The sequence below is a fragment of the Oncorhynchus gorbuscha genome, linkage group LG18, assembly GCF_021184085.1.
Source record: "Oncorhynchus gorbuscha isolate QuinsamMale2020 ecotype Even-year linkage group LG18, OgorEven_v1.0, whole genome shotgun sequence".
In the NCBI taxonomy this organism is placed as follows: Eukaryota; Metazoa; Chordata; class Actinopteri; order Salmoniformes; family Salmonidae; genus Oncorhynchus; species Oncorhynchus gorbuscha.
The window spans coordinates 31589840-31604239 of NC_060190.1; the positions used below are offsets into that span (position 1 = coordinate 31589840).

General features: G+C 41.7%; 1 protein-coding gene across 1 annotated transcript; it reads left to right on the plus strand.

The window, feature by feature from the left end:
• The first annotated feature begins 9744 nt into the window (after window positions 1-9744).
• Window positions 9745-13612, plus strand: LOC124003998 (transcriptional regulator Myc-2-like). Its single transcript, XM_046312715.1, has 3 exons — window positions 9745-10025; window positions 11165-11749; window positions 12191-13612. Exons 2-3 carry the CDS (start codon window positions 11176-11178, stop codon window positions 12766-12768), a joined length of 1152 nt encoding a protein of 383 aa, XP_046168671.1. The 5' UTR covers window positions 9745-10025; window positions 11165-11175; the 3' UTR covers window positions 12769-13612.
• The last annotated feature ends 788 nt before the right edge of the window (window positions 13613-14400 follow it).

Consider the following 14400-nt stretch of genomic DNA (forward strand, 5'->3'; position numbering starts at 1 on the left):
AACTTGCAACCTTCCGGTAACAAGTCCAACGCTCTAACCACTATGCTACCCTGCCGCCTATGAGGCTAATCTTGAACGAATCACTAGATGGGGGACTACATAAAGTGACCAAACCACAGATTATTCAGACTTCATCCACTCTTCTAAACAGAGGGCAGAGGGTTCGGAGAGACAGAGAAAAGACAGAGGTAGTGGGGGGGGGGGAACATTTAAAAACAGCTTACTTACCCTTAATTCTCAATGCATTCCTCATTGATTGCTGTGTTGGCTTGGGGGTCTTTCAGGGATGCAAGAGGGCATTCAGGCCAGCAATTGAACGGTGGATAAGAATAAAGCTGTATTGATTGGCAAATGGTCTTGGGTATGCGCATGAGTGGGGGAGACATGGGTAGCACCCAGGTGTGATGGGGGCAGGGGTACTCTGCTGCAGCATTGAATGTCATAAGATAACTGTAGGGGATGGTGGTTGCTGTGAACTTCTTTTGACCAGAGCTCTAAGGGCACTCGACAAAAGTAGTGCTCGATATTGGGACTAGAGCGTGTTCCAAATGGCACCCTATTCCCTATATAGCAGACTACTTTTGTAAAATGCCTATAGAGCTCTGGTCAAAAGAAGTGCTCTATGTAGGGAATATGGTGCCGTTTGGAAAGCACCCAGTGACTCCCTCCTCATATAGCAGCAAATTACAGTCGAGATACAGTCAGGTGCAAAAGTAGGAGAGTTTATGTTCTTAGAGAGCTTATGTAACAGAGATAAGAACGTGCCATAAGCTCACTTCACAGCTAGCTTGAAATGTTGCCAATGGAGCTATTGAATTGAATTATTTTCAATATTTCAAGTGATTGGTACATTGTCAAGTAAGGACTGTCATGTTTGTTTGCAATCACAAGACCACTGGTTTGAGTCCGGTATGGGGACAGGGAAAGTTGAGGAAGCTATAGTGTTAGCCAGAGGTGTGGACTCGAGTCACATGACTTGGACTCGAGTCACAAATATGATGACTTGCAACTCGACTTTGACTTTAACACCAATGACTCGTGACTTGACTTGGACTTGAGCCTTTTGACTCGATCTGACTTGATACCCTCCCCAAGCCCAAATAATAAAAATGATGCTATTAGAAAAAATGTGCAGCACATCAACTATTCATTTAACAGATTACAGTTTGAATCAGACAGCGGCCAATCAAATTGTGCCAGCTGCGAAAAAGTTGTGCGTGGCAGTGCAGAGGAACGTTGGTGGGTGAATTCAGATGGAGCCCTTGGAAATATTATACCCAAAATTTGTATTTTCGGATATAAAGACACGCTGTATCAACAAAAAACAGATTGCAACTTGCAAAACATGCGGGAAGAAAATTATAGATGGAGGCATAACAGCTTCCAACTTTGTTCGACATTTGAAGCTGCACAAAGAACGGTAAGTCGTGGCTAATATTGCCGACAGCTATATATTTTATTACTTTACGAGTGTATCATGTAGGCTAACATGACACACAGTCAGTCAGTGCGGGAACGTGATCATTGCACCCAAAATTGAGCTACAACTGGCTAGGCAATTGGTAGCCTAAATCCTGCCTGATGTTACTGCTGTTCCTAAAACCATTGGCATACATTAGCCTACTGTAACCACACAGAGAGAGTGTGTGTGTGTGTGTGTGTGTGTGTGTGTGTGTGTGTGTGTGTGTGTGTGTGTGTGTGTGTGTGTGTGTGTGTGTGTGTGTGTGTGTGTGTGTGTGTGTGTGTGTGTGTGTGTGTGTGTGTGTGTGTGTGTGTGTGTGTGTGTGTGTGTGTGTGTGTGTTAAGTTTGGGTGACTGTGTACAAGCCTACATCGCCAGATTGCTCCCCATAGTGATCCTCGATAGTCTTTCTCATGGCTACCCATGTATTTCCATGGAAATGTAACATTTATTTGGAAAGTAATAAATATATAGGTATTTTAAAAGCATTCATGATTTGCGTAAATGTAATATACTAACTATTACTCTTGATAAAAATATGAAATGGTATTACATTTGGTGAAGAGCACATTATGACTTGTTTAGGACTCAAAACTCAAAGTTTAGGACTTGAGACTTGACTTGAGACTTGACTTGATACTTGACGGTCTTGACTTGAGACTTGACTCGGGCTTGCCTGTCTTGACTTGGGACTTGAGACTTACTTGTAAAACAATGACTTGGTCCCACCTCTGGTGTTATAGCAGCACACTGATGTCAGTTTCACTTACAGCTTTTCATTTCCCCCCCATTCTTCATATAGATTTATTTGACACAACTAACTCTGCTTGATATAGGCAGAGAAGGGACACCGTTGTTCCATTTTGACATTTATTTTTCCACTCCTGTATTACTTCATTTCAGAATAACTTTTACATGGATTCAGTTTTTACATGAGATTGAGGACATTTGTCAGCAGCCTACGCTTCTTATATGAGCCAAGGGCTTAAGTAATGTAAGCCAAGTTTTTATGCTACATAAAGAGTAAGCTCAAATGCCAATTAGGTAATTGCAATATAGAAATTGCATCCATGTAGAAGAAGTTATTCTCGTAATAAAGAAATGGAAAGCTATGGCAAAATGCTAAAGAGCATTGTTTTCATCATTTGGAACTATTTGGAACCACATTGCAAGGCTAGAGTGTCCAGCAGTGCTAGGCTGGAGTATCTGGTGGGCCCCTCTTCACTCTTAGTGTGAAACAGGCTGTGAAATGTTAGGAGTTCAGTGGGTCATGAGAATATTGGCTCCCTGACCCTCCCATTCTTGAAAGGACTTACTCTCAGAATAATTTGTTAAATGGAATTCCATACAGCTTTTTTTTGCATTTTATTGATATTGGACACATTTTATACATATTCATATGAATGATTGATATCCAATCAATTTCTGTCATCATGTGCAGTGCTATCCATAATTTCAGTTTTCAACGCTGCCAATATTTCCGTTTTCTTGATTGTCCATAATTGAGTTTCATAATGAATTGAGGCTCATAATAAATTGAATCGGCAAAGCCTCTATGTTAATAGGCAAGCCATATTTCATCGGGCCCATATAGCAGCACACACACTGTTAAATTTCATGACACTCGTGGCAGCTGGAGTTTGCCATATAAGACTGGCCCCAGTGTTTCTCAGAACTTCGCCCCATGAATGACTGGGGTTGTGAATGTCGCTGGCTCGCATGGTGTCAGGTTTTGGGTCAAGTGCGGGCACCAACTGACTAGTGCTTTGCCCTATATGGCGAGGACTCTCATAGCGCTAGGCAGCAATGTGCCACGCTGAACATACAGTCATAAGACTCCTCTGGCATCTGGAACAGCTCTCCGTTCCCTCTCTTTTTCCCTCCCTCCCCCTTTCTTTTCCCTCGTTCTTTCTCTCTGTCTCTATCTATGTCAGAGCAGTCCTAAAAATAAATACTATGGTATTGCTCCAGACTCTGAGTTCTTCCACCACTAGTAACCTCTCTCTTTCCATCTCTCTTTCTCTTTGCTCCCACCACCCACACTCTATCTCTCTCTCTATTCCCCCCTCTCTTTGCTCAGCCCTTTTTCTCACCACAGTTGCAGAGTTCCTAGTAATATTTCCCGTAGGATTCACAGAAGAGCCCCTTTACTTCCCAAAACTCCTGCAGCCCTTTTTTTCACTTTCACCCACATCATCACACATGTGTAATCCATGTGACCTCCCCTGCAGCCCTGTCTGTCTGTCTTCCTCTTCTTTACTTCATCTCTCCTCCAGTCAGGAGCACTGTTTCTCTCTTTCTCTGTGTGTATTTGTGTGTGTACTGGGCGCAGCTTGGGAACAGTGCCCTCACCCTGAATGTTCTATATAATAACTCAATAAGGGAATCTACCTCCATCAATGTGTCTGCCAACGAACAAATTCATTGAATTAGTTGATTCATCAATATGTCTTCTTTGGATAATTAACTGTTTTTGTTGGGAGTATATACTGTGAAATAAATATGATACTATGATATTGTGAATGATATATTTCAATGTGTGGGTATATTTAGATGACCACCTATGTTCCATATGCTACAAGTATGTGATTTCTTGGGACCCAACCTACAAACTGTAATGACAGCTTGTAACTTGAGTCCCATGTAGTCCAAAGGCTCCTCTATCAACTCCCAACTCTGAGAAACAGGGAAGTCTTATAGTGAGAGACACAGTAAGTGAGGGGGGAACTCCATGTGCACAGAAACAGATGTTGAGCTCAGCAACTGGGGGCCCTGTGTGTGTGTGTGTGTGTGTGTGTGTGTGTGTGTGTGTGTGTGTGTGTGTGTGTGTGTGTGTGTGTGTGTGTGTGTGTGTGTGTGTGTGTGTGTGTGTGTGTGTGTGTGTGTGTGTGTGTGTGTGTGTGTGTGTGTGTGTGTGTGTGTGTGTGTGTGTGTGTGCGTGCGTGCGTGTGTGTGTCTGCGCTGCAGGGGCCGGCTGATTGCGAATAAGTCAGGGGTCTGTTTCTCATTCCAACACAGTGCCCCTCTGTTCCTCTTGTGGTGTCTCTCCATGGTAGAAGGGAGTAGGGGTGGTCACTAAAACGTCCTGAAAACTTGGTGTACTCACTGACCTTTAATACTAATGTCCCATCTCCTCCTTTGTCACAACTGCTTACAAATGCTCATAGTAATTATTTTTGAGCTAAAGCTGCAATTTTTACACTGGATGAAGAAATATATTTTTAAATCAACTTAAATCAAGATGGCGCATACAAAAGAGTAACATTTACATTTTCCCTAAACAAACTATAGATCGTACCGTACATACTGAGTCTTTTGACACATTTAAAGGTCCTGTTCTTTTAAGATCGAGCCTATGTTAAGAAAACGAGGAAGCGAAAATGTCAATGTGGCCTTCAGTTGTAACAGTTTAGACGCTTCCTTCCTCTTCATTTCTCTTACCTTGTCATTGTTCTTTTTTTCCCCTGTTCTGTGCACTTCCCATATCTTAGTAACATGACCACCATAGACATGAAGTTGAACAAGAGAGTTTATTTGGGCCAGAATCTTACACACTCTTTCAGCCAACACAAGAATTGTCCAAGCTCGTATTGACATTAAAGGCGCACTCCTTAATGAAAAATCAATAAATAAACGGCAGCCTCTTGGTTTGCTACAAAGCTAAGGGCTGCAGCTGGAGAAATGCACACTCAAATTCATAGATGGCACAATGGAAGAACTGACCGTCCATGGGGTCACAATGATAATTTTCATAAGTGACATTCTCGAGGAATCAATTGATATATCTCATTAATTTAAAAAAAATCTAAAATGGCACGAGTGTTTTTTTTCACCTCATTAAACTTTGTCCAACAATAGACAATTTGATGTTGCGTCTGACATTTCTCCTCTGGAGAAAGCAAATTCCAAAGGACACGTATGGGCCTATTCATTTGTGCTTAATTTCCCAAGAAGAATCAGTTGCATGCTGCCACCAACGAGATAAGGAAATCCAGTGTGGTAATCTGTAGAGGAAGACCCTGGATAACTCTGTAGTGGTATCTGTGTCCCCCACACAGCCCCCTATCACAAAGCCACAAGCAACACAACCCATTTCCCCCGAACCCCTGCCCATAGCAGACTCGTTGAGGCCGGCAATGTTGAAATGGCAGATTTCTTTAAAAGAACAGAAACGTTAACTGGTGGTTTTCATCTCAAACCCCTTCCTGGTCACCGCCCTCCTCCTCTCTCCTCACTGCACTATCGGGGGACACAGAGGAGATGTCACAAGGTTGCGAGGGACCCTTCCCTCACCAAAAAAAGGCCGCAAGGCTGAGGGTCAGGAATCGTTCTCCATGTCTTACAAAAACTGACTTGGCAGAAGGGTCACCCTTTTCTCAGAAACTGTCGGCATCTGGAGAACACTGACGTGTGGCATGTTCCCTTGCCTCTATGGTGACATTGTGTCACATTGTCCTACTCATGCTTTCATTGTCCTCACAATGCAAAGGGATAGAACATATGCACATGGCACATCCAATGGCTTTGTGCAGGGGAAATATCCAAGTATTCATCAGCAAATAAGAAATCTATTTTACGAAATATCTCAAATGTGTTTATTGTGATAATATATTCAACCCTTACATCTTCATCAGGTCATCACAATGCACATCACTGTCCTATTACTTTTTTATATGTATTCAACATAAAGATTTTGTTCACAGACACAAAGGGCAAAGTGAATTGGGAAACGCCTCCATGTTCTTCTGTGTTGTCTGGGGTATATTCGAGGTTTCACTGCAAAGAAATGGCCACATTGACCGCAGCAGCAAGTGGAGCACCAGTACGGTGCAGTACGGTGTCTGGGAGCCCCAGTACGGTAAATGGCTCTACAATACCCTATCTGTGATTATGTCAACTGCATTATCCCAGCTGTCATCCATTATAACTTTCTCTATTCATGTGTGCAAATAAAGATCAGTAGCCTTTGTCTGCTAAGTCATGTAAACTCCTACCTACCTCACCCTTGCTACACAGCTATATGCACAATCAGCATTTCACTCTCCGACATTGTCCAGTTCCAATATGGGATGTACAGTTAACAAATGTCTGTGTACATTTTGTGACAAATGATTTCCGTTGAACCATTGATATCATATTGGAACAATGACAGTCTTTGTTTAATTCACATGATTCTGCGCTAAGACCCTATAACAAACTGTTCTATTGTGTCTCCATATCCTTTTATATACTCTTAGAAAAAAAGGTACTATGTATAACCTTAAAGGGTTTTTCGGCTGTCCCCATATGAGAACCCTTTGGAATAACCCCTTTTTGGTTGCAGGTAGAACACATTTGGGTTCAATCTAGAACCCTCTGTAGAGAGGGTTCTATATGGAACCAAAAGGGGTTCATCAAAGGGTTCTCCTAGGGGGACAGCCAAAGAACCCTTTAGGGTTATAGATAGTACCTTTTTTTCTAAGAGTGTAGGCATATGGGAGCTATTGCTGGGTTAGCTGCCTGCCAGCAATGCAATCGGGTGGACTTTAATATATTCCCAAAAGAGACTGGTTTCTCTGATGTATACCACAAAGCATGACAACCACACATAGCGCCCACCACATAAAAACAGGCCCAAGTGGAAATGTACACCAAAATTCACCCACCCCACCTCAAAAAAAAGTTGATCCATTACACAGAACTAAACTTTTTTCTACTATTAAGTCACTGACAAGAAAATGTTAGGATGTTACAGACCTCAAGCTAAGACAAGCCTCCTAGAATATTTAGATAATTGGCCCTCAGCTAGAGATGTTCTCACAACTTATTCTAAGGATTCTGAACAGCTTGAACAAGTAGTCTCTGTTCTCTCATAACATAATGATAACTCAAAAGTTATTTCCATAGAGCAATTTTCTGTCTATAAACTTTTGGCAAATGGAAAGAGGACAGTCTATTGGCTTTCATGTGCTTGTTCCAGTGATGTAACCAAACCATTATCCAACCCTGTCACGTTCATTGGTAGTTGGAGTCCGGAAGTAAAGTTTTACTCTTAATATATTTGGCAAGCGTTTGTGGAAAGATCCTCAGCGTGTTGTATTGGGATTGGCATACGCATTGAAAGTAGATGGATAAAAGTTATTGAATTTATTAAGATCTAAGCCATGGTCCATTGATATAATACAGTGTTTGGTATAAAGTAGCCTACAGTACCAGAATAAAACTCTACAAGAACTCTACAAGAAATTTGATTTTTTTAAACTTGTAATGTAATTGAAATATGAAATAGGCCCATGCATCGTGTGGTTTGTAGGTAGCCAGGGAGAAAGCAACAGTTCTATGGCGCTTAAATTATACGAGCGGAGGCGTGAGCAGAGTTCATTCAGTTTCTACTACAGGCTACGCTGGTTCAGTGGGCCAGTCTGACAGCAGAGTTCATTCAGTTTCTACTACAGGCTACACTGGTTCAGTGGGCCAGTCTGACAGCAGAGTTCATTCAGTTTCTACTACAGGCTACACTGGTTCAGTGGGCCAGTCTGACAGCAGAGTTCATTCAGTTTCTACTACAGGCTACTCTAGTCGTGGGCCAGTCTGACAGAAACTTCTAGGTGGCACATTAACCCACTCTTTCAGTTCACCCATATTAGCCTGGTTGAGCAAGAGCCAGCAGTCAGTCAGTCCTCCTAACAAAGACTGATCTTAGCTCATATAGACAATATTGTTCATGCTTTTTGAGGTAGCCTACTGATTGGCACACTGATTACACATGACTGAATGTCAATGAAGATGTATGAAAGTGGCTCATTGACATAATTCCTATAGTTTTTCAGAAATTAAGGCATTATTTTATTTTACTTTTAAAAATTAGGGTAGATTTGTATTGAAAATCGAATTTAAAAACCCATGTAAAATCAAAAAGAAGTTGATTGTTCGCATAGAGTATATTGCAAAGTGATTAAATTCCTAACTTCTGTCCTTAAACAATAGATTGTGTCTGCAAAAGTCCACTTTGTAGTCTGGACCAATTGTAACAGATGCAACTCAGGCTGTACATATTTCTTGTTCTACTAGGCAGTACATTCCCCAAAGAGTAAATGGCGAAGCGAGAGAGGTAACTGGGCCCACAATCTGTCTTCTCCAGCAGGGGACTTTCTTTTCCGCTCACTGAGCGAGTTTTTGTATGGAGGTCAATGAGAGAGTGTAGAATTTGGTTAAAAAAACAAACATGTCACGGTTTATTTTCTACGTGTGGCTTATTTGATCGAATAGAAGTTTGACAATGATTAGATTGTTACGAGTGTACTGATATAAGTAGGAGACGTGACATCCCGTCAACTTTAAGGGAAAAAAACACTTTATATAGGAGTTGTGCTTGATCTTCACTAGTTACCACAGCCACAAAGTATAAACCCAGTTTATATCTACAATGCATCTTCTTAAAATGTGATTTAAAATCTAACCGTAACCACACTGCTAACATTATGCCTAACCCTAACCTTGAAGTAGAACTAAAAAGCAAATTTGAGTTTTCACGATTTCTTTCACCAATTTAGCGTTATCCTTACTTTGTGGTTGTGGTAACTAGTGGAAACCGTTGTGCACGCGTATCTGCCCTCTTATTGGCTAGAACGGTCCCACCTGATCTTTTCTTCTCCCGACTGCAATTCCATTTTTTAAGACGTTTCTTTATATTGTTCAGGCGGCCACCACAGTATCTGGTCAATGTAATGGATCATCTAATCTGTGATTCCCTACCGAGTTTTGCTTTTCATCATGTAACTAATGTGAATACTATAGTAGGGTACCCTCTACTTCCATTTTCGCAAGGTTAAACCGTGTAAATCATTACTATTATTTGGTATTTTAATTAATAGATTCGGCATTATAGTTTGGGCGTTTCGTTTTGTTGGGTGTAAATGCATACAAATAATTTATGGTGCGTTCCTGGGCTGGCTGGTGTATTGCTTTGAAATGTCCAACCTGGCCATAAACTCATTCCCATATGCCCATATCATAGAACGGAAGATGCCTTATTATTCTTAATATTATTGCTGCTGCTAAGAACCAGACGAGACACCCGGCATTTGTGAGAACACACGTGTATATTTGTACCCAGCCCGCCTCCATTTTCTTGGAATTCCTTAATGCGCATTGAGAGTAGATCCATCCGCGTCTCCAGACGGTATAGACCTTTCCTTAAACACGTTTTGCGGTGTGTGTTTTGTCCCCGTATTTTCCGAGCAGATGCATACGTATTTATACCAAATTGACATTATAAAGGCAGTAGAATATTTAAAATCTAATGTCCCATATTGATTGTTACGTTTTGGCGCGATTTTGGGCTGTGGAAGGATACTGCTGTGCTGTGGTAGTATATAGTGAAATCTGTCTCGCCGCCACACCCACCCACAGATCGATCTGGTATAGTGCGTGAGGTATGGTAGCTTGATTAAAAAGCAGTGGACCTTCAGTACTTTTAGATACAGCATAATAATTACATTAGTTTATCTCCGTTTAAATTTCGTTGGAATTTAACAACTCACGAAGAAAAGGCCTTCATTTTCTCACCCCCTGAAAGAATAAAGGTAAGAGTTTATATTTACAGCGTCAGACTTTAAATCACATGGGTTTTTTCACGTGTTTTTTTTCACATGCCGGTAATTTAGCTGGATTTCTTTAGTAGTTTGTCTAATTTGCTCGCTATCAGACATTTAAAACACTTCTATTTCAAAATAGATTACAGAATGCACGAAAGGGTCATTTATTATGCATGAGTGATTTTTAGCTTCAATTCTTTATTTTGGCAAACATTTTTAATGTGCAACTGTCAATGCAAGCTAGGCTACTTTGTATTTTTTTGTAAATTCAGATTAACTAATCAAATGAAATGTCCAGGTTGAACGCCCATATGTAACGTTAGCCTAGTTTTGCCATAGTTATTATCTGTTCTGCCAGCCTACTGCTTGTTTATAGTAACTGCAACACTTTAGCCCTTTAAAACGTCTACTGGTATTTTAGCCACGATTTACGATTGAGTTCAGAGGCGACAAGTGTGGGCGGGCTGGATCGCCGTAGTTTTTCAGCACCCATCTGCGGTATTTAAATGTTCAACTTAAAGTCAGCTATTCAGCTAACTGTCGTAGATACATTGTAGTTGATTGATATACATGTACCTGTTATATTTCTGAAATGTTATTGTTAAATACTACCAAATTTAAACATTTGTCCCCCAATCCACCCTTTTCCGTAAATTGTGCGTTCCTATATTATAGCCAGCCTATTTATGCTAAAATATTTATTTTATTCTGCTGAGCTATTTAATTTGTTAAAATTCTTATCTTTTATTTTAAAATATATTGTTGAATTGTCGGAAAGGAAACGAAAAGTAGCATTTCGTTTGATGTGTATATCCCGTACATACGAGTAATACAAAACTTGAAAATGTGAATCTGAATGGGAGAGATGTTGAACTTTCCCTGAGGAAAATGTTAATTTGGAGACTGAGCTCCCCAGCTGTTTAAATTATGTCATGAGGATAACATCTGGTTGATGACCACCCTCATTGGGGCGGGCAAGGATGTAAACATAAGTAAAACGTTGTGCTTGCAGTTGGAGTACTAAGAGCATCACTAAAAAGTTTAGTATTTTGCCCACTTTGCGGTGGTGCGTTCTGAACTGCATTCTACTGTTCTCTTTAACACATTTTTATCTTCCCTCTTCCCAGAGTCAGCCAAAATGCTGCAGAGTTTCTCTCAGTCGCAAGATTGGTTCTACTCGGAGCCTCTCTTATTTGATGATGAATTCTGCCAGAGCTTGATGAAGGACCTACAGTCGCTCCCCACGCCACCCCAGTCCCCTCCGATGAAGGCTGGACTCAATGCCAAACCACTTTCCAAGGAGGACCAGTTGAGCTATGTCTCTGATATACTCCTGGAGGATCAAGACCCACAACTAAATTGGAATTTTGACATTTTGTACGATGGCAATGCAACTGTGACAAAGGACCAACAGCCAGAGGAGTCTGACGACTGTTTGTGGCATTGCCTCGGTGATAAGTCTATGGAGGAGAAGCTATCGTCTGTGCTCTCCAGCAGCCCGCTCCTCTCAGACATAGACACAAGAATCTTTGAGGAAATTGCTGGCTCCACACTGGACTGCCACACCGCGGCACTCGCGTGCCAAGCTTTGGAGAATGAGGATTTACTATTGGACAGGCATGACCGTCAGGAGCAAGGCAGCGAGTCGACCTCCGACTACGGCTCGGCGGGAGGCGAATTCTCAACTTATTGGAGCAGTGCTAGTGATACTGGTGAGTTGGTCCTCATTCTTGCCTACGCTGTGCTTGTAAATTAAAAGGTTACAATAGAATGCAAGTTATTTGCTTTAATGTTAAGAGGAACTGTTAGAAAGTGACTTTAGGCCGTTAGACATAGTTAGTGACCCCAGTTGTACAATAGTGGGCCTCCTCATGCATGCTTTTTAAAGGGAATTTTAAATTAGGACCATGTTTTTCTTGCACCGTTCAATACTATTTCTCAAGAGCTTCTGCTGAAATTAACAAGTTAGGCTATCTGTTCTGCAAGCTTGCAATACAAAATGATAAACAATGTAGAAGGAAAGTTGGCAACATTGTCTAGAAGTTGCCGTTAAAAATGTGGTAGTCTAAAGCCAAGGCATCTGAATTGCAGTTGTTCAAATGTTAGCAGAAATGACTGATAACCCAATCTCTTGTGGATTCTCTTCTCCACAGAGGAGGAGATAGACGTAGTGACCGTGAAGAGGACTGCCAGCCCCTCCCAGTTGGCAGAGGAGAGCCGGCGGCAACGGCGTGCCATCAAGCGCCAACACCTGGAGATCCAGCTGCAGCACAATTACGCTGCCCCCTGCCCCACATCACCCCTCCGCCTAGAGCTCTCGACCGCCTCAAACTCCCACCACAAGCGCTCCCGGGTCTCCGACTCACACAGACACCACCAACACGGCTCGTCGGGCCGCTCATCCTCGTCCCGCCACTACCTCAGCAGTCACCACCAGTCCAGCTCCTCTAGGCAGTCGCCGGACATGGAGGACGAGGAGGAGAGGAGGCATACCCACAATGTGATGGAGAGGCAGCGGCGCAACGAGCTGAAGAACTGCTTCCTGCGGCTCAGGGACAATGTACCTGAGCTGTCCAATAACGACAAGGCCTCCAAGGTGGTCATCCTGAAGAGGGCACGTGACAGCATCCGCAGCCTGGAGCTTGAGGGCCAGAGACTGAACGCCAAGCGAGACAAGCTCCGAGACGGGCAGGAGCAGCTCAAAGCTAAACTGGAGCAGCTCAGGAGGTAATGGTGGGACCAAGGAGATGAGGTGTGTAACAAACATTTAGAGACATTTAAATAAACCGGTTGAGGAGACCTGTCTGGACTTCAGACTTAACGTTGCGCACACTCTGCATGGTGGCATCCATCTCCTGCAGTGACTGTTCAAGAAGAAGTGAATGTTACTGAAACAGTTAAATGTGGTTAAAAAAAAGTTTGGTTTGGAGCAATAGGGCCACGTTCAGCCCAGTAAAATAATTTTTGTCTTTGTCCTAGCGATTTGCCAAAGTCATTGTTCATAAAGTAGACTACATGTAACAGTCTACATCAAAGTGAGCAGCCATTTGTTACTGAAACATGGAACTTGAACAAGGTTTCGTCCACATTCCCCCATATGTTATCAACTTGGTTGTTCTCTTGCTGTGGTTTTTTATTTTGGGCTGGATCCAAAGTTTGAGTTCTAATAAGGGGTTGAATGTAATGTAATTCCAATTATTGCCATTAATTGCAAAAAAAAATGTAATGTCTAAACACATTTACCCAATTAGACTTCTTCTTTTACTCTCAAACTTTAAAGCCCCGACCTGTTGGGTTCTCATGCCTTGAAACTCATTCTGTTGTCGACTCGTAACTGTACAATGTTTTATAAGTTTTGTTAAAAGCATATGATTTACTGTACCTACCTCGACCAGGTCTCAGACCTGACAATTTGTTTGGTTTCTCAGAAGCAACGATATAGAATTCTTTGTATATTTTTTTGTTTATTATGTAACATAAATTATTTGTATTTTTTTCTTGGTTTATTTGCAAGTAAATAGTTCTGTTCATCAGCGGACTTTGTTTTTATAATGTAATAAAGAATGGACAAATCAGTTTATTCGTGTTATTATACAGACTGTGGTACCTTGCATCGTGTCAAGGTGTATGTATATGGTTTGCTTCCAAGAAGACAGCTATTGAACAATCAGTGTACGGTACTTATGTAGGAGTTTATGGTATTTGGGTCAAGGTGCGTGGGTGAATGATTGACAGTTGTGAAGGTCGCACAGTACCAGATTGAAAAGTACCAGATTTTCAAAGCCTTGTCAAAAGATAATCCCAATTTTTATCTCAAGCTGAGGTGTGATTGATAACACAAGCAATAATTTGCCTGTCACACTTTCAAATTATATACAAAGTTAAGTGTGCTTAGATGGAGAGACACTACCTTTCTTACATGAATACACCCAACCACCTGCCTAAGACCTAGATTCATATGACCTCAGTTCTTCACTTTGACATTTACCGCATGACCATCAACATCACAGTACTGAAAGAAAACAGATTTATTTAACAAATTGTTTCCTTGCATGGGAACCCTGGATCCTGACCACCCACATAAGTTATTGTAACAGCAAATGAAAGCCCAACCTGCCCACCCTATTCTCCAGATCTTGTACTAACCTGCTTGCTGCTGTAGTTTACTTTGAGAATCAAGCTATGTATCTAGCTAGCTCTGGTTCTCATGACACACACCAATGTTGCATAACTCAGAGAGCGAAGTAGTGAACACATGTCACAAATGACACACAGCCCATCTGTGAACTATTACCTACAACAACCTACAACTTGGAGGGTGCAGGGTGGGCTTTATCTTTAATGTCTGGCCAAGAGTTACCCT

Excerpts from the sequence above, each read along its gene's own strand:
- LOC124003998 (XM_046312715.1), top strand. The coding sequence starts at position 11,176 with ATGCTGCAGAGTTTCTCTCAGTCGCAAGATTGGTTCTACTCGGAGCCT. Across the intron at positions 11,750-12,190 it reads GAGCAGTGCTAGTGATACTG|AGGAGGAGATAGACGTAGTG; the intron begins GTGAGTTGGTCC and ends TCTTCTCCACAG.